At 40.0% G+C, this 21,892-nt stretch overlaps 1 protein-coding gene across 1 annotated transcript in view; it reads right to left on the reverse strand.

Moving 5' to 3' along the window:
* Positions 1-6,249: 6,249 nt before the first annotated feature.
* LOC108745401 overlaps positions 6,250-21,892 on the reverse strand; it is a 66,430-nt gene continuing 50,787 nt past the window's right edge. Inside the window, exons 2-3 of the mRNA XM_018481539.1 lie at positions 14,002-14,220; positions 6,250-6,383 (exon numbers count right to left, since the gene is read on the reverse strand). Of these exons, the coding sequence (XP_018337041.1) occupies positions 6,250-6,383; positions 14,002-14,220 (353 nt within the window). The remainder of the gene's footprint in view (positions 6,384-14,001; positions 14,221-21,892) is intronic.

Below are 21,892 nucleotides of genomic sequence, written 5' to 3' on the forward strand. Positions count from 1 at the left end.
TCGATATTTGTTTTCTTGCCGATTGTACATATAAGACAACTCCGGGAGGTAAGATTAAAATAGGGCAAGTTCTTCCGATGTCTATTATTTCTGTCAATTTCATGAATTATTTCATTATTCAAACGTTATACGTAAAATTAAATAGCTTGTATTTATAGAAAACCATTTTTATACGCGTTATTTATAAATGATATAATAATAATACTTTATTGAATGTAAACATTAAAGAGATACATCGAACAATTCATATGTAAATATAAGTATACAAGAATTCTTTGCAGACCAAGCAATCTGAAGATGAAACTTCCGCTAAATACTGATTTTACTTTTAATCTTAGTATTATATTTAACATGACGTGATTAATAACTCATTAATGCAAGCGGTAAGAAAATATTACAAATATTCGCCACATAAATTACATATATAATAGTTAGAAAATGTTGTGAAGAGTAAGAAGTAATAAATGCAAATATTAGATCATGATATAATTCTACTTATATTAGAAATAAACGTCAATAATAATGTTCGAATTTTTTCATGAATTTCACGTGAATGATAAAATTATTTCATAACCTCTCATCGAACGTCGGATCATCATTAAATTATTCGGCAAAATACTTCCGGATAGCTTTAATCGGGGCACACTTTTATCCTTGTGATTATATTTGGTGACTTCCAGATACGTGCCGGGGTTACGTCACGTTGGTGTTACCAAAGTCTTGTTTATCAGGTGCGTTGCTACAGTCGAAGTATACACACAGACATGTACTTGCTGCCCGTCAATGGTGCTTCTTAGCTTATGCATAAAGCCCCTTTCGCCCATCACCCTCACGCCCCGCCGGTCCCGGTCTATTCGCATCCACCTCCCGCAACCTCCTCATCTTTCACAATTTCATCCCCGGCGTTTCATCGAGGCTTCAACCCCTTCTTCGACCGGTAGTAGCAGATCGGGGGTGTCTTGCTCGCTCGCTCGCGAGTATTTCCGCAGGATGTATCGCAAAATCTATAGCGGTCTGAGGGGCGGAACGAGGAGGTAGAGGATGAGGAGTGAGCGACGGTGGCGGAGGCCAGGGTGGTTTTCGAGAAGGGTGAGCCCCGTCACATTTCACTACAGACTAATAACTTCTGAATATTCATTTCGTGTTTCTCCTTGCCTGCTTGCGAACCCGTAAGCAAGGCTAATGCGACACTCACAACGGAATCCGTGATGCTCTTGAAAATATGCCGAGAACAATAATTAAATTCTGGTAATCAGGATCGCCTTGTCAATCGCGAAGCGGATAAAAATCGTGATGACGTAAATTAGGAAGTGTATGTTTTAATTAATCAAATATTTGGACCGTTCAAGGAAACAATCGGCACGTTCGATTCTGTGTGAGATGCGTTTAAGGAGTATGTACTCTCCTTCGTCGAAGCGAGAAAAACAGAGTAGCTTGGAGGCGAGGGAAAAGCGAGAGACGGTCGTCATGGCAACTATGAATTAAGTAATCAATGAATTATTATTGACATTGATGTCTTCGCCCTGCGCCTCCTCCCTCTCTACTTCTCGCGATACTTCAAGACTCATAAAGCAGGTTGCCCTGTGCGTTCCTGATTAATACACCGGTAGTATATCTCACTGGATTTCAGGATAAAGTGATGGAAGGTCTGAAGCGAAAACGAAACGAAGCAAGTATAGATCGTTCGTGGATAGAAAATGATCTGTGGCGGATTTTCCGTGTGAACATAATTTTTCTGTTCTTTATATTTACATTCAATACAAGCGACTAAAATGAATGGCTATACATTTCATTCGTGGTTTACATGCAATTAATAAATAACTGGAAGCTTCACGTTAAAAAATTATATTGATCCTCTCAAGCTTAACAGATTCTTGTTGCTTTTCATGTAATGCTACGTTGAACTCTTCTTATCCTTCTGTCTTGAAATTCTATTGAATTTCAAGTACATATTAGAAAAAAATTATTGAAGAGAAATATTAATGAAGACAGTAATAAATCAAAGAATTGCACGGTTGCCAATTTGATTTAACTTACAGAATATCTTTTTTTACGTGGCCTTCAATAATTGTCCAACTTATCTGTCTTCTCTTTCTCTATTATATCACTAAGGTCCCGATATTTGTAATTCGGAATAGTGCTCGCAGAAAATGCGGTAGGATATACTTCGTATCGCGAAGGGAAACCAAAGAAAAGGCAGCCGGAAAGAGGAGAGGAGGGCGAGAAAGGCGCATAGCGGAATGTTCCGAGCCAATAGAAGAGACTTCGCGCCAGCTTCAATTCCACGATCTTCGCGACAAATTAGCACAGACGAATTTCCGGCGTCCCCTTACACCGCGTCTTCTCGCAGAATTTCTCTCGTGTCAAGCGTTTTTCCGTCCTCTTCGATCAAGTTGATTGGCAAACGCGATTATTTCCTCACACGAATTTTTCTCTCGAAAATTAATTGTTACTTTCTTATCGATTAACACTGTTAGTGAATAATATTTCAAATCACAATCCAATTAATCCTTAATTTCTCGTGTAACATTCTTTTCGATACGCAAATCGTAAAGGGCTTTTTCGTATGTAGGGAAAAGTGACGGAGGGAAGAACACGATGTAAACAGAAGTGGTGGAAAAACGAATGTGCGAGATTTCGCAACGCAAAACTTCGAATAACACCGCGCAGGGCAAATGAACGAGAAGCGGTGAGCGTGAAAGGCACTACATCTCCGCGAGCATCCGGCATGCCGTTGTAAAAATGACTTTGCGTTGTGGATTAGGATGGAGGGATCGCAATGGCTTTTACGCGCTAAGATCAGAAAACAGCGGGGAAGAGGAAGAGAGACAGAGAGAGAGAGAGAGAGAGAGAGAGAGAGAAAGTGGCTATAAAAAAAAAGCAGGAGAGGGCGAATTAAAATTTCACAACGACAACTGACAATCGTGAAATCCCATCCCTTACCTCTACCCCTTATCAACCCCCCCCCCCCTCTCCCCCCCGCGACAGTAGACGGTCCGGCGTTACCGACCCTCCATTGTCTCCGACAAAACAAAACTCCCCTACCCTCCCCTATTTCCCACCCCCGGTTAGGAAACGTGCGATAATAAATATAGAGAAAATGAAAAATTATTAAAAACTTCCTTTTTAACCTTGGTAATCCTCGTCGCCCCTAGAGATGCCGCATTAAAAACTCGGCGTTCGCCCGCCCCAACCCCCGCGGCTCCTTCCCTCCGTCTCCGCTTGCTCTTTCTACGCCCTCGTCCACCCCGGACTTCGTGGTCCTCGGGGTTGGGCGTCCGGACACGCGAATTATTTATACGCAGGAGTCTCTCTGACGACATTACCACAGTGTTAGCATTAAATCATAATGTACGACCCGTTACGAGCCGCTGTGATTCGGCCTTGCGCACGCCCTCGTGTCAACGAGTGCTCTTCGCTCGCGCTCGCGTGCCTCTTGTTTTTGCACTTTTAAAGAGCGCAAATAATTATTCCCTGAGAAGGTAAAATACCCGTTGGTGTTCACGCACGCGTGAAAAATCGACGATCATTTTTCGCTGAATAGATTGTTGATTGGCAACACACGTCATTTTTATTCTGTTCGTATGGAGATGTAAAAGTAACGTTTTAAAAGAAAATAAGTTTACATTACAAAATATAACTTTTTACAAGTAATTAATTGTGTGATTACACGATAATTAAATTAATAAAAATTGACATTTTTTTTTTTTTGATAATATGTAAACGAACGATTTGTGTTATCGAGAAGATAACACGAATGCTTGAGTATTACTTGGCTAGGTAGATAGCTTTTTACCTTTACGTTGATCTACGAGTAATCACGCGGGATGGCACAAAACAAGGAAACTGCGTCGTATAATAAACCTATATTAATCTCATAGAGGAAAAAGATAAAGCGATATTATCGAGCGAATCCGCCGTTCGAACGTCGAGTCGCCTCCCTGCGTCGTAACTTTTTCATGAATAATCCCCGGACTAATTTGAATAAATTATAACCGACGGCGTTTGACGGGGCCCCGAATTCTCGGCGACGCTATTGATAGCCGTGAAAACGGAAGGGGGAAGTCCTCCTGCTGTGGACGTGCTAAAGTAGAAGGATCTCTGCGGCTTCCATTAATTCCTTTGTCTCGCAATCCTGTCACGGCCTCCGGGGCCGATTTTCAAGAACCTTTTTCCGCAAAGTCCATTAAAATATCAATTAAAACGGCCGTGTCCATCTCGCCTTTTCGCAAGACCGAGCCTTTATTTTCCGACGGTTACATCGAATCGATCTGTATAATCGTATACGCGATCAAACTCAGCTCATTGTTAAGTCAAGCAGTTCCATTGTCTCGAGAGAGACACAAAAGAGAAATCTTATTCAGATGATGGTAAAAAAAAATATGTTTTAAATTTTATTTTCATTTTCAAGTAATAAATATACGTAATAGTCCGTAATTTTTTGGAAATCAAATAATTACCTTTTCATCTGGACTTGATTGGTTCTTCACGAATTCGTGTTAAATCCAATTTAATTACCGAAACCGGTGAGGCGTATAACGCGGGCAATTACCGCAGAAGAGCATCGACACGCGGACACCGGATATGTTTCGCAACAATAATGCTGTCAGAGTCAAGCCGCGCGATCGTGAATGCGCGCATTCATCCGGCTCGATAATCCAACTTGAAAGGTATACGTCGGGGGCTTTTTCTACTTACTACAACGGCGCTCAGAAGCACGTACGTAACGAACAAACGTTTCCGGAATACCTGTTACCTAGGGCGCTGGAAAAAATATGGGAAACCCCATCTTTAGAGAACGAGTGAGGGAGGTAGCGGCGTCGGAGAGAGGGAGTCGGTTTACCCCACGTAGAAGGCGCGCACAGATTGTATATGTGTGTACATGGTGTGTACGTGTGTGTATATGTGTGCCCCGGTACTCACACGAATGTGGACGCGCACTCGCATGCGAGCGAGCGCAAGGGTTGAATTTTAATTATTTTCTCTTTGGTAGGTATAATATTTCAATGCTCGGCGGAGCCTGGCCGACCGGGCTCGCCTCTCGCCGCCATCTCTGTCAAGTAATGTTATTATAATTATACGCGTGTGCGCTTGGTCGGTCATTTCTTGTGCCCGTCCATCCCCCGACCACCCCCATCGCTCCACACACGGCGCATCCTCTGTCCGTCTTTCTCCTCTTTCTCGCCGTCTCCACCTCGCCACCCTCTCGCGAGCGCTCTCTTTTCGCTCTCGCCTCTCGTAGCCCGGGTATTGTGCAATTAAAATGTCGTAATTGTCCGCCGGAATTCATCTTGAAATTCGTGCCTAACCAGTCGGCACACCACATTGACATTCATTCTCCTCGAGCGCGTACATTGTGCTCGAGTAATATACACAAGATAGGTGAAATTCAAGGTAATCTTTTAAATATTTATAATGCGGAAAAAATTTGTTAATTCCTTACGCAGGTTTGAAGGAATTTATCTGAATTTTATTCAGGAACAAAGGAAGTTTGTGCGTAATTATTTTGCAAATGTGAGAAATAACATTGTAGAGCCATGTTTGCCACGTTCAATGTAAAGGTAATGTTTCATGCTGTAAGTCAGATCCGTCTGAATTTTTACACACGAGTAAAATGCTTCTCTTCTCCGTTATCTCACTAAGTAAAAAAGAGAAGAAAAAAGGATTAAGATGAAAAGGGAAAGAATATACTGAAACTCATCGTAGTAACTTTATTATGTCCGATCGATTAGTTATCATTGAGATGAAACATGGTGATGTAAATTTTCGACCGAACTCTTGTCAGTTCTATAAATATGTAAAGTTGTTTTAAATAAATCCAATATTTTCAAATAGTGATACAATGTAGGACAATGTCATCAAAAATAACAATACGTTATCATTATATATATTAATTTAAAAGACATAAACTCTATATTTAGTAATTATTATAATAACTACAAAGATTTTATTACAAATTTATTTGCGAGCAGTAAAATCCACATAGAAAGCAAAAAAATAACGAATTAGGAGCTTCGCGATCACTAAGCTACGGCACTACTGTACGTGCATCATTATGTACATGGACACAAAAGAAATCCCTCATTTAATTTTATTTACATATTTAATTCCTCCTGGTAAAGATTTCAGTGGAAAAATCCATAAAAAGACGTAAAAGCAAAGATGTAATTAATTTTGAATACTCTGTGAAAGTAATACAAAATGTAACTCGTGATATGAGATAAACATCTCGTATATCCACGCGTTGTCTCAAAAGAATATATCGCGGCCGCGGTCGATGCTCGCGGTGGACAGAAGGCGAGTCGTAGTCGTCGTCGTCGTCGTCGTCGTCGTCGTCGTCGTCGACGGTGGGATAAAGCCGGACGGCGTATGTATGCGATCACCTGAAATTCAGAATTGCAAATTCTTTAATTCACGGGACGCGATGGCGATGGCGATGGCGACGACGACGGCGGCTGCAGCGACGGCGGTCGCCAACGTAGGTCCTCCGCTCTCGGCGGCAGGAAAATACCTTCGCCTGACCTATACAAACATCGCGGGAGACGAGGGATGTGTATTCAAAAATTTACATAGGTACATTCTGATTAAAGTGTCCTAGAAAGCAAATCTAATACAGCAGCGCGCGAGTGCGCCAGAAGCTCCTTCCTCCCTCATCTCTCTCCGTCGCTTTTTCCATCATGCTGGATGAGCCTTTTCGGAGTGCGAGTAACGTGGAATTGTGTGGAATGGATTATTACGTATCCTTCGAAAAGTTTCCGCCGGACCGGAGAATATCGGGACTGAAGGGAGGGATGAAAGGACTGGATGTATCTCGCTGCCGTGTCCAGTATATCATGATAATCGTGGGATTTATTACTCGTTACCGAGGTTTATTATCGCGGTAACGCACTAGGGTGAACGTGACGAGAAACGTAGGAAACAAATAAAAATCACAGAGCGAGAAGGAGGACACTCAAAAAAGAGGGGATAGTCGCAGCATAGGGAAACGCCATAATAAATTTCTACGATTGAATTAATGATGGCAAATTCGGACCACGGGCACGGTCGAAGCGACAAAGAAAAAGAGGGGGTTTGCGCTAATATTAGAAAAGAAATCATATTTCAATGATAAATAAGTAGAACGCGTCTTGCGCCCCGCCAAGATACCGACAAAGCGAAAGCTGTACATTCCGCGCTCGGCGATTGGATTTGCCAATTAATCACCAGCGGAGCACCGCGGCGGCACGGATGAAAGAATAACGATGCGGAAACGAAACGAAATTTAAATATTCTCGCGTTGTTCGCGAAGAGAAGACCGAGGGGTAGGAAAGGACGACGCGTATCGCGCGCGGGCATTCCTCTGCACCCCTCAGCGCGGCGGGGTGGCGAAGGGACGGGCGAGTACGGCATAATTGCAAAATTGCATTAGCTTTGTGTTCTTCCGCCGTTCGCCCCAGACGTAAGAGATACACGCATGTGTGGTGTGTGGCAACGGACGATTTATACGAATTTCTCTCATTTTCTTTTTCTTTTTCCGTTCAACGTCCCCAATCCGCCGCATGTACGTCGCTAAGTGACGCCTTGCCGGGTTAACGAGGCAATACGAGAATCGTGTATTATAGTTGGTGTTCGGTTCGATCATCGAATTACCATCTAAAAAGAAAGCACGCCGAATTTATTTTCAAGCGATACGTTTCTAAGCTTTAGCATGCTCACCTTACACACAGTTTCTCCGGCGCAATGGTTTCTCTCGCGTTTAATTTTCCCCTCACAACCGTTGACGTTTGTTCGATCTTATCGTGGAAGTATCGCGAATCCCTTCGTCTGATTTGTGCGAGTCGATAGCATCTACGAGAGCATCGAATCTTCCGTTTGAGGTTCGATACGAACGAAGGATCCGAGGGTCGCACGGAGCAGTGGATGCAGAGAGAAGCTCGTCGTCTGCTCGGCGTCCGTTATTTGCACGGTTTCGAGCACAAATTCCTCCCACACTCCTTACGCGCCCTTAAACCAGCTCGCCATTTCCCCAGCTCGTTTCGTTTCTCCGGCGACAAATAAGCAACAGAACGAACCGCGGCCCTATCTCGCGTCGGCAACGATTGCTCGAGAAACACGCCAGATTCTTGATTCCGAGCTGCTTCTCGACTGAAATTTATCTTCTTCGACCCCTACCTCGCGCCAGACACCCTACTAGAATGTCGCTTCAAATTCGGATCGGATCCTTATCTCCGCCCGTCGGATACATTTTAATCGGAATTGTAGGGACATCCTTGCGCGACATCCACATTTGAATACTAAACATATTAATAACTTCTTGACAAGACCAAATTCTATTTTTACCAGGTTATAAAGGTATAAGTATCAATAAAAATTAATAGCCTATTGCTGATTATTAATGTAATAATCTACAAGGTATTTTATATTTTTGGAAATATAAAAAAATAATTTTATTCTTTTCATTCGTTGTAAGGGTAAAATGTTGTTAAATATAATTCATTGTTAAATTAAAAAGCGAGAATTCTCGATAAAAATTTCAGGAAGGACGTTGGCTGTTTAAATTTCTAAAATAGCGATAAGTATCGAAGAAATTTCCACACCAATAAATATCAATATCTCGTTAAAAAGCTGGGAAACGTGATATTGTCTATTTATACGTGAAACGTCTTCTTCACGAAGAAGAGACGCAAGCCTTGACACCGATAATACGTCCGTTTGTATTCATCCAGTTATCGACGCGAAGGGTCTGCCGGCGGCAGAGGCTCGACAAGGTATTGTAATACCGCAAGGTTTTATGGGAAAACCTGGGGGCGTCGTCAAGCCCAGCGAGGGATGGAAGACGCGGGCGGGGAGTAAAATTGAAAATGAGCATAAAAAGCATAAAAAGCGAGGCGCAGGGCAGATTGCCGTGGAACATTCTTCGGCAAAGGGGCAATTCATTTTCGTATGCTATATCAATTTCTTGCTTCGCCTCCTCGCCTCGGCCGTCTCTCCTCGTTCTCCTCGTCGACGTCCCTACGTTCACAGCCACCAACCTCCAATCTATACGCGTTTCATCCCTTAAAACCGTTAACTCCGCCAGACATCAAGGGGAATGCGAATTAGCCCCGGCCGTCTTATCTGCGCCGATAAAAATGACGATGAAAAAGACGGGCACGGTTAGCTCTGTCGTACTTCGGTCTCGCCGATCCTCGCCGCCCTTTCCCCGTCTTACCAATCGAGAGCTACCTTAATGGAAGTTATACCTTAATCGATCCTTTCGTCGTTTAAAAGTTTCACGTCCGAAATACCGGGCGCGCGGTGTTTACGGTGGGCGTAGTTAACGACGCTTGCACAAGTAACGACTTGCCGGGACGAAGGAATTAAGATTTACACGGGATAATTAAGGATTAAGTAGAACCCCGTCGCGCGCGTTCGACGCATTTTCGTAGGGTACGCTGGGTAATACGTGCGTGGAATAAGTCGCACTGTTGGTTTGATAAATAGGTGAGACACGGTCTGTAGACGAATGCGACGTATATAGGGGCGCAAGTTTCTTTTGAAAAATATTTTTACAACTTTTACGGATTATATGGATTTTCTCTCTTTTAGTTCTTCTCTCCATCGTCGAAATCGTCTGAATATTTCGCTATGGAAATACGTTAGCTTAGAAAAATTCTCATCACACAGATCTCGCTTGGATTATCAATGATTTTTTTTTTTTTTTTTTTTTTTTTTTTTTTTTTTATATTTGTACATCATTTAAATCACGATATTGCAGGTGAAAATATAAGAGCAAAAATAACTGTCTCACGAATCTCGTGTACAGCATCTATTATACTCGCGCGCACGAACCCTCGCACACGTACGAGCATTTTCCGAAGCGCGGAAGCAAAGGGTTGAAGGAGGAGGGCTCGAGCTACGATCGATCATGCATTATAGACTGGAAGCTGACACCTGGTGATAGATCGTGGTAATTAAATAACTCGTTGCGATCAGGCCGGGCTCGAGATTCGGTCGAGAGTCGATGGAGGAAGAAGAGGGTGGAGGATCGGCGGCAGCACGGTCTACCAGCATATGCGCGCCGTCCCCTGGACGGGATGTAATTGACAAGGCAATTGATAATCGCCGTCGGGTTGACAGTATCTCCGAGAATTAGCGTTACGCGAGCGTCAGGGCTCCCCCCCCAAATTGGCGCACAAATTACCAAGACGGTCGACAATGCAGGACTTCGCTGGCGATCGCATATGGGTTGTTGGAACCGTTTTATTGTAAGATAAATTTTGCTATACCGATAGATCTGCATCACGCAATGTTTTAAGTGATCTCGATAATTCGAAAAATAGTTGCCAACTAATTATATAGAAAAAAACAATCATTTAATACATATGTTTGATCATTTTCAAACAAGGTAATTAATTATAACAAATAAAAACTTGTTAATCGTAAATGATAGATTTTTATAAATAAGGTTTATATAAATAAAATAGATAGATTTTTATAAATGAGATTTATATAAATGATACATATTGGAAGAGGAAAATAGAATAATAATTACGTATAAATTTTGATAAATATGCGCGCGTATGCATAATTTGTAACTTTACAGAGAGCTTAACGTATTATTCATCCGAAACCAATGGTCAGTCGACCTTATCAGAAAATCGAGAGTCGAGGTTGGCGAGGCAGCTACGACCTAATTAATAATCGCGACTCGGCTCCACTCGACCTTAGGGCGAGTCGACTCGCGGTCCAGCGGCGTTTAATTATTTCGACGTGAAATATGTATAGCGGGTGGTCCGCAGAAAGAGGGAGAGAGAGGGAGAGAGTTGGTCGAAGCTGCGAAGCGACTGGGTAACCTTATTCGCCATTGTCGAGCCGAGGAACAGGGTAGGAAGGGTTTTACTCGTCGGGGGTGGAAGCGAGATACGGGGCTGGCCGAGCCGGCAAAAAAACACTGCCTTCTGTTTAATTTCATTTTTAACTTGAGGCTATATTTAATTAAGAAATATCACAAAACTCGGCGTGCATATATATATATATATATATACATATATATATATATATATGCAAGATGGCCGACAATGGGTTAACCCGCCACCCATCGACTTGTCGCAGCACAGAGGAACGACAAAGGCGATTGCAGCGCAGAACGAGTGTAAATTAAAAAAGCCACGGCCAATTTGCGCAGGACGATCTCACGCTTCGAGAAGAAAGAGAGAAGAAAAGCACAGCGGGGAAAGTCAAAGGGAAGGAAAAAGGTTGGAAAGAAAGTTGCCATAGCAGAGTTGTAAGGGGAGGCTTCCACCTTGCGCTTCGGCATCGGCGAATGTTGCGAGAACGCGTTGCTTCACGTGTGCATTATCGGGTTAATTTGTATGTAACTTTAATTCGGTTCTTATCACTTTGAAGCAAGCTTGCACAGTAGCCTTTGCGTTCACGAAATAATTATTTGTCGGCACAAAGTATTCAGATTTTTTCGTGCGGTAATGTTGCTGCATATATAATGATATAATAATATAATGAGTATAACACATAATTAAATACTTTCTAGCATAAAAAGAATGTAATTCTGCCAACGATCGATCAAATTGTCATCACGTGAGTACATGACATCGCACGCATACGTATACACCTTTTGCATGATCTAAGAATTATATCCGCCATTTAACAATTACAAGTACTCCTTGTTTAAAGTCGAACAAGTACAAGTATGCTTTGCCAAATGTAAATTCAAAATACATCTTTCCTTTCACGATGCACCAGGCTTTTTTCTCGGTTCACCCCTTTTTCGCGCAACAATGCATGGATTTGTATGTGCTTCCCCTGAAATGGCCTCGAGGCTGATTATATACTCGTATTTATTCATATACGATGGCTAAGTAAATTTTTGGTTCTTCTGACGTCTATCGCGGATGATCTCTCAAATTGCTCGGTAATGGCGGTCTCGACATTCATCAGAGTGATTACCGGGATCGGAACAGAACAACTAAGAAACAAACCGACAACGCCAAACAGCGAGAGTTTGTAATTTCTGTTCGGTGACGCGAGATCACCGCTGGCTTTGACTCAAACGAGTAATTTTGCCTATTAACGTCCTAATTACCAATATATCATTGTATTGCGAGTGCTGTCGAGAGATAGTTTCAAGTCATCAGCGAAACTTACGTGCCCGATTCAACTAACGTGACTTTATAGAATTATGAGAGAAAAAAAACGAATCTCGCTAGCTTAGTAAAAAAACTGCTTTGATAAAAAGTTAGCACATATTTATTGTTTCCCGATAAACAAATACGATATACTGTATGTATACAATATACAATATACTATGAAAGGCAAATGTCGTTTATTACGTTTGAATGAGTAAGAAAGATCTCGACAACTCGCAATCGTACTCCCTCCGCAGCCACGAAGTGCAGCGAAACAACCCGCACGACATTATTACGTTTCGCGCTCTCGCATCGACCAAATCTTAATTATTTGCAATTTTACGGACGGCAGAACGTAATTATAATACGAGCAAAGGACCATATCGCCGTAGGGTCGCGTGGTTGGTGGCGCAGTTACCTACCCCCTGACCTCCATCCGCCCGCCGGCCGCCCTTTTCTCCTCTCTCTCTCTCTCTCTCTCTCCCCCCGCCTCTCTCTCTCTCTCTCTCTCTCTCTCTCTCTCTCTCTCTCTGGCGTGCGTTTTCACCCTTCTCTCTTACTTCCCGTATTCCCCTCCCTCCTCTCTCTCACTCACTCACTCACTCAGTCACTCACTCACTCACTCACTCTATCACTCCCTTATTCTCTCTCTCATTCTCTCTCTCCTCCCGTTCCTCAACGACTCTCCTCAGAATCAGCGCGGCGGTGCACTCGCCGTGAGCATTTCATCAGAAGCGCCGTTGAGTTCCACAGACCACTTAACTCATAAATGAGGGATTATTTCATCGTGTAATCGCGTATGGACCAAAAAGCATTACAATTAACGCTAACCAACTACGCGGCGACGCCATGCACCCGCGGCACCGCGACGTCAAATAGAAACACGCCACGGTACTGCTGCGCGTCGCGTTGCCTTTGGATATTATTTTGAATTTATTGCGACGAAAGCTTCGGTTACATCGTCGCGTAGAGCGCTCAGGATTTTGAAGATGACGCTTTGTTCATGCGATTAGCAACAAACTTCTGCAAATGCGTGTATTTAACGCTCCTTTATTCAATTATAACTCCTTTGTGCTAAACTTAATAAATTTCAATTAATAAATTAATTAATATTTTTGACTTTTTTTATCTTGAATTAAGGCATGTATATAAATTATGAGTTTTGATAAAAATTTTTACAGCATTTGTTGATGCAGGAATTAATTTCAAATATCATAATATATTCTCAGTAAAATCTATTATTAAGGCGAAGAAATGTATATACGGGACAAGTTCTATTCAGATAAGGATTCGCACGTGGTTCGCCATAACGCAATCATCGCGATTCTCCAATTTCGCATACGGCATTACGACGATGCGAAGCGAGGTAAATCGGGCGATCTAAATCAATCGTACGGCCGATTAGGCTCCTTTCCAAAACAAGATGGCAGGAAGACGCGAGATTTATCGCCCCGCGCGGTCTTTGACGGCGGAAGCGACGAGCCGACGATTCTCTACCTTCCTTCGCACGTGATCGATCCGCTCTTTTCCACCCTCGAAGCAATAATCCTGACTGGAGTTAATATATATCGCGAGAGACGGAGGGAGAAGGGGGCAAGTCAGAATGGTGATCGGGGGAGGGTAGAGAAAGGGGTGGGAAGGGGGGGGGGGTAGGCAGAGGAAGAAAGAGCCACGCCAATACATCACTCCGTCGGCCGTTCGGCGCGGCAGACCCGCCAAAATAGCAATTACCCCCGCGGAATCAAATGAAATAAAATTGCATTATCTGGCATGCCATGGCGCGATCAATCATACACCCTTTAGTCGGCCCTCGCCGAGGCGGGCACCTTCTACCTCCGTCCTACGTCCTCCGCCACCGCCCGCCGGTCGGTCGTTCTTTCAGGATACCTGTCTATACCTGTGTATGTGGTGCGTACGTGTATTACAGATCCCGCTGCCTGTGCCCGAAGAAAGTGCCGACGAAGACGAAGAGGATTCCATTTGGCGCGACTTGCGCGATCGGTCATTGGCTGACGCGAAGAAAAGTCGTCCCTTGAATCCTTCGTCGAAGATGGAGGTTGCGGACAAAGCTGAGCGACGCACTGTCGCACCAGTGAGATTAATTGCTCGACGCGTACTTATCTAGTTCTCCATATTTTTTATTAGTTATTAATCTAATATTTTTATTCAATCACTGTGACACATAAATTAATAATTAAACGAACTTTAATTTAAAAATATATGAAATAAAAAAACATACAATTCCCATCATCATCGAGTCATTTATCGTCTCAGATATTATTATTATTATATTAAAAATATGATGATGATAATAAAAATCAGACTAATCCTGTGTGTGGAATATTAATTTCTCTCTCTATTATCATATCTATTATCGACGGCGAAGTACGAATTTGATAAGCGGTCCCTGTTCCTTTCATTCCTACCTGAATGTCGGAGAGATACACAAAAGCGCACACAAGCAAGGCTTTTATACCGAACTACGTGATAAGTTGGTACCGCCTCGGTAGGCAGTGGCATGATTATTACTATTGCTATTATTGTTGCGGTTACATCGACCGCGATCACTCAAACTCGTTAAAACTTTTAGCATTAGTACCTACTTCGGCCCGCATTCCACCCTCCTTCGTGCACTTTTCGCCCACCTTTCCACCCTGGGCTGCACCCTCGTCGCATAATACGTACACACACACGTGTATGTACGGGTGTGATAACACACGCACAGTTACTTGTGGCGAGAACTTCTTTCGCGATTCCGCGCTCCGTGAAATTCAGAGTACGACTGAATCGTCGAATAGTTTTGCACGTAAAAAATATAGCGCTTCGCCATGAAAGATCATCGTTATACGTATATTATAATAATTAATACTAATCATTTTGCAACTGGAAATAACTTAAGAAGATAACGAAAGCCGTCGTGAAAAATTCCAATAATAAAGTATATAATAAAAAAATATCTTTTTTAAAAAAACATTTCAGAAAAATTGTAAGTCATTTAAAATTAGTTCTGAACTTTCTCTTCCGGACCAAATTAAATTAATAAATTTTTGCTCGATTATTTTTATCGGTAGCGAGTTCGCTTTATTATTTGCATCGTTCGATTGGCGCATAACCATCGCGTTTTTCTCGGAAATTCCACCTGGATTCAGCGCCACTATAATTCCAGGCTGCGGCACAGATATATTGGACGTACGTCCAATTCTTTTTCACTTCCTCTCGAAAAACGGTGCTCGTAAACACCATGAAGGCTGCGACGGTGGCATGAGGTATGAGGCTGGCGTGCGGACGTTAGAAAGTATCTAGGAATACGGAATTAATCGCCCCTTTCTCCATCCATTGCGCTCGTATACCTATGTGCATAATACGCACACGGTGTTACCAATGTGGAGATATCCGCAGGTGGAGTGGTAGCCGCCGGCTTGGAGAAAGGAATGGCGATATAAAAATAGATATGACCGGGAGAGGGGAAGCGAAAAAAGGGGGAGTAAGGGTGGTTCGAGTAAAAAGGCGGAAAGTACAGGGACGGAGGATAGAGAAAGACAGAAAGACAAAAGGATGGCGGTGAGAAGGGGGTGAGCGGCAAAAGGGAGAAGGCGCGGAATGTATGGAGATTCGGAGTCATGCGATTCAACTATAAAACTCGGCGAGTTTTGCAGCTGGCGAGGCGTCGTACCCCTCACTCTCGCCCCTTCCTTCGCTACTCCCCCCCCTCCCCCCACCCCCGACGCCACCCCGCGCCTCTCGCTCCCTTTCCTTTCCGCCGTTCCGCGGTTATTTACGGTTTGATTCGCCTTATCTTCCCAGCCACCCCCAACTCCGTCGTCCTTTCTCTCGTATTCCTCGCCTCGGCCCCGAAAACTACCTCTCCTTTCCACCCCTTTCGTCCCGTAAAAGATAGTCGAATCGCGCGGCCACGGACTCCCGCATCGTGCTTGTTGTTAGCGGTGGCCATTTCCGGTATAGCCTCGATATTTTACCAATCCAACTCGCGAAACACGAAGAATCTTTCTTTCCTTTCATTGTGAAAGATGAAATTTATGGACAATTTAAGTTCAAGTATATATTTATTATATAGATTTTAAAACAATTCATAAAAAGATAACTTTAAATAACAAATTAAAATTGTACGCACTCTCGAAAATATTAAAAATTAAAAAATAGTGAGGAACGGGCTAATGAGAGTAAAACGCTGTAAACGTTGCGCAAATTTTATGTGTATGTCTTCAATTTATTTGGACGTTTAGATGTTCGAGTCATTTTTAGCAACAATCCATGAAAATTACAAATTTGCGTTGAATCCTTAGCGAGAGGACCCTACTAGTCATCACATAATTATTCCAGTGGAAGGCACAATTAATCAACCATGTACAACGACAACTTATGTGTTGACTGGTAGGGTTCTTTCGCTAAGGATTCAACGCAATTTTTTAATTTTCATGGATTTTTGCTGAAGATGTCTTGAACGTGAGTCGAAATAAATAGAAGACACATATAAAATTTGCGCAACATTTACAGCTTCACTCTCATTAGCCTGTTCCTCGCTATTTTTTAATAAATTTTTAAGCTTTACATTATTTTTCCAATCTTGTAACAATTATTTAATCAACCTTAATTGCTTTTGATAAAATTAAAAGAAACATTATTATTATCATCGAGATTCATTGAAGATAAAATTAATGTTATAAATTATTAAGTATAAAAAATACGAGAAAATCGCCTCGGAAGTAACCATTTGTAACTTTAACGTACAATTTTACAGCTCGTTGACGTTCAAACAACGAATGCAAATTTCAAGCCAATTAACGAAGGCTTTTCGTCGATTTAGAATCGAAACACCGCTGTAATTCGCCAAGCCGTTCATATTCCGAGCCGTACACTGGATTACATCTCCAAAGCAAATACTTGCGCCTCGTTAAGGTAACAATATTCAAACAGGATCTGCCTTAACTGTTGCACAGCTTGTTTTGGTTTGGTCCTTCGACTTATCCGTCCTGCATTATTCTCCTCGTGGCTACCGAGGAAATGGGAATATCGAGAGTTACTCAACTTCTCATCGCATTAATTCTTCAGCAAGAAATTAAATATTTAAGTCAGAGGCAAGGTGTGACGCAGCAAGATGTGCATCGAAATTAAACAACTTTTTAAGTAACGTTTCGGTTGAATTGCAGCTTCCAATTTTAATTTATTAAATGCAGTGTTTCACATTAACCTATTTGTATCTTGCGCAATATATTCAATTTTTTTTAACGCTAAATCTTTGCTCGTATTAACGATCGTATTAAAATTGACTTATACATATTCTGATTAATATATAATTCATAATTACATTAAGTATATACATTAAGATGATAAAAGACAAATATAATCTTTTTATAGCGTGCCAAAAGTTGAACTTGTCGGTTCTAATAATTTTTATCTAACATATCTATTGGTTTCAACTGATCTATCGTATTTATCGCGACTAATTCTATATGACGACAAAGTTGAATTTCAAACAGAAAGGTCGCGAACCCTCCTATTGTAGCAACGAGCGTTAACCTGTAAATACATGCCGGCCAATGTGTATACATTCAATTACACCGAGCACATACGGATATATCCGCCGAAGGACTCGCAGCGTCTTAGGAATTCTGCCAAGCATTGAGCTTACAGGCGGATACAGTCGTCTGTGACGGTCTTCTATTCGTCTGTTTATCGTCTATTCCGACATCTGAACAAGCGAGCCTCTCCTTTCGACCGCGAGCAGTAGGAGTCGTCGTTCAGCGATCTCAAAAGCCCCTTAGTACCGTTTCTCGGCCAGTGTCCTCCTATATCCGGCGAAATATTCCTTGAGGATCAAGGGAAGGAAGGTCAGCGTCTCAATGAACCAGATAAATCGCACAACATCTATCCATCGTATACGTATTTTGATTAGTTCAGTGGCAAACGGCTTTGACGCGTTCTTGTATAACATGTACTAAATGATTAGCTCAATATCTCGAAATGCTTTACCCTAACTCAAATTATTATTAGACGGTTCCCTTTTAGAATATTGCACACACATTCTCCGTATTCTTCTTAAATATAACAGGCTTCGTTTCTATGTATTCTAAGCATCGAGAAATTAAGCGCTTCCAATAGGACATCATTACGATTAGCACACGTTAATTTATTCTGACGATACATCAAAGCAGCCATTACAATCGTCCATGGCACGACCCGCTCGTTGACTCGTTATAAGACTTCCACCGTTATCCTACCCAAGATCCACAGCTTATCGATATTCGGGATCGTCTGGCGGTCTAAGAACAAGATTTTCATGGGACGCGGTGGAAGCGAACACCGAGCTTTGGTCGTCGCGTCAAAGACGAGGACAGAAGGTAGATGAATGCGTAAGGGTAGTTGAGGAAGAGAGAGATCGAGAGATGAAGAGCTGCCGGGTACAAATGCTTTCGCTATCAGTTGGGTCTGGCAGCGAATCCTGCCTATCCATCCATACCACAATGCGGAGATATTAATTATGAGATATTACGATAAGACCCGAACAATACGCCCGTATTGAATGAGCGATCCTCCTTCTGCGATGCCATCGCGTGGAGAAACGTGTCTTACCACCCCGCCTATGGCTACGAAATCTACATCTAACGCACCTACCGATACACACGCATCTATGCTCGTGTGACTGACGAATTTCGACGTAAGTGCACATAAGACGCTGTTTACTGATTTCATAACATCGCCTGAATCAGACGTTGTCGCTGCATTGTGTTACCGACAAACTTCTCTCGCTGATGACGACTGCTACGTCCGTCTCATTACATTGTTAATTGTAACTGTCTTCGATTCTCCTCTCCCCTCCCACTCTCTCTCTCTCTCTCTCTCTCTCTCTCTCTCTCTCTCTCTCTCTCTCTCTCTCTTTCTCTCTCTCGTAATTACATTATATATAAAGATTTTTGAGTAAAATAAAAATACGTATACAATACATATAAAAATCAAAGATTGTTTGTGGAAAATATTATACTCGTATATAATTACTTCGAAAAATCTTGGAAATTAAAAATAAAATTCTTTGTGTAATATTTGAATATAATATTGTACATATAATTAGAATTATTATAATTAAATAAATATAATATTATAATAATTAAATATATGTACATAGGTTATAATAATAATAACAATTGGTTTTACTATGATGACCGAAATTCGACATTGTACATAAATTCACTGACTCTTCTGAGACATTCCGTTTTACAAAATATTCCAATTTTATTAATTATTATAATTAATTTAAAGACTTTTTATATTGTGTAGATATTTACGACTGTAATACAGACATTATATAAGATATATAAATTAATAAATACATCAATATAAAAAATCAAAATAATTTATTTTAAGATAATTAATAAATAATTAATAAAACAGTTGCGTTATATATCGTATCTTTGGTAAACAATTTTTTAATAATATCTTATAATATTTTAAAAAATCACATTTTAAATTTATGAAAATATGTGAAAAAAAAAACATTTTAAACATCAGAATATTTTCAGAAATTACGATATATAATATGTGTGTAAAAAAATCTCAGAATATTGAAGAATGTACACATATGAAGAAAATTACTCTAAAAAAGATATAATTTTTTCACTATTTCTGAAAGATTCGTATAGAAAGATCTAAGAAATTTTTCAAAAGCTATAAATTTATTAAAAATTTCTAAAAAATTCTTAAATTCTTTATAAAAATTATATGAAGAATTATAAGAAAAATTTTCATCAAAAACGCTTGTATAAAAATCTTGTTTAATTCGTAAGATCTTTACGTAATTACATAATAATTCAAAAAGAGTTATTACTCGTCCAGAAAGCTTATTTCGTTACATACTCTAGCTTACAAGAGTATAGGGTCATGATTGCTTCTACTATTAGTGTTTGATGCTTTCAAAATCTGTAACAGGATATGTATCTATTATTACAATTAAATTTATATTTGGTATAAAATAATTAAAAAAGTAATATATAGCACGGTATCATAAAATTATATTTTAATCAGCTTCATTGTTTCGACTATTGGAAAGAAACCTGAAATCTTAATGTTCAAGTATTTAAAAAATTAAATGCCCAGAGCAAATACTGTTTGAACTTAAAAATGTTTGTAACAAAAAAGATAATCAATTGAGAAGCAAGCATTGTCTTTCGTGACTAAATAATGTTACTTAACTCAATTATTCATACATTTATGAACCACATTTGTTAAATATGTAACATGTCACAATATTTAATAAATTTTTTAAATCTATCTAATAAACAAGTAATTACTAAATATATATTCTAATTTTTAGAGTAAAAAATACATATATAATATATATATATAACATAAATAACTCAAGGAAGATGAAATATTATGTCTTAATAAATCTATCTTAGATCATTTATCCATGTTAATTCTTTATGTATGTGTATAAATTCTTAAATTTATATTAATAATATACGTACGTAGGATGGCAAGTAAGCACGTGATATTTTCTGTTAAGCATTTCGTTAAATATATTAAATTTTTTATTGCAAATAATACAACTTGTCCATATATCATCTACGTTGAATGTCAAGGATTGTGTCATTTCGCTATGTATAATTTCCTTTCGTATGTCTTCTATTATTTGTGGCATTCTAATGATATGATTCTTTAAATTTGACATTCTTTGAACATTGTAGCGTTCACCACAAATACTACATTTTATTTCTTGTGTAAAATATCGCCACAGTAATGAGTCCTGTACAACATATTGGCCACCAGTATCAGTGTATTGTTCTCTTGCGTTGCCTTCTAGATCTATAAAATTATTGTTATAACATCACATCCATTATTATTAATTTTTCAAGTCGTTAAATATATATTTATATACTCATATAACACGTGGACAGATAATGTCTTAAGTGACGTATTCCGCAAGATATTTTCCTTTCGACATCGCAAATAACGCATGTTGTCTTAGTATCACATTGTACGTTGAATGTGAAATATTTCGACAATTCGCTATGTTTAATTTCTTCTCTCGTTTCTAATATTGCACGTTGATGATAGAATAACAAATGGCGCTCTAAACGTGATATGTACTGTCTGATGCAGGAACCATAACAAATATTACATATTGCAAAAGACCATGTTTTCTTTGTAAAGTATCGCCATATTGACTCATCATACAGTATGTTTTCTGCCATTCTATATTGTTAATTATTTTATGAACCCTGAAAAAATATGCTTTTTTATCCTTGTTGATTGCTAATCACAATAAATTTTATTACAATTGCACTCTTTAGACTTTCTTAACGCACCACAATATCACTTATCAATTACAGTTATGTTGCGATACTTTCGTATTCCGTATCATAGAATGTGTGCTACTAACGTGTCATACTAACAATCCATATACCTGTGCCATATAAAGAAACTCGGTAAAGGTCGAGCTTTGCTAAAACGTAAATATTTATACATTAAATCTACCTAACAGTCAACTTATATTTCTAACAATCACCATTGTAAGAATTTTATTTAAATACATATATTGCCGAATCCTGACAACACTTGACTTAGCTGTAAAGATCAGTTTAAGTTTCAGTTGTAATAGATTTTTTAATTTTTATTTGTAGACAGTACCATAGAGTAAATTATATTAATCATTATAAATAAAAATAATGTGTATTTTATATACTTAGAATTTGTATATATATACTTAGAATTATATTTAAATTTAGAATTAATAATACATTGATAACTATTGATAATAATGAATAAATTTAAAA

The sequence above is a fragment of the Trachymyrmex septentrionalis genome, unplaced genomic scaffold (assembly GCF_001594115.1).
Source record: "Trachymyrmex septentrionalis isolate Tsep2-gDNA-1 unplaced genomic scaffold, Tsep1.0 scaffold14, whole genome shotgun sequence".
NCBI classification, from domain to species: domain Eukaryota; kingdom Metazoa; phylum Arthropoda; class Insecta; order Hymenoptera; family Formicidae; genus Trachymyrmex; species Trachymyrmex septentrionalis.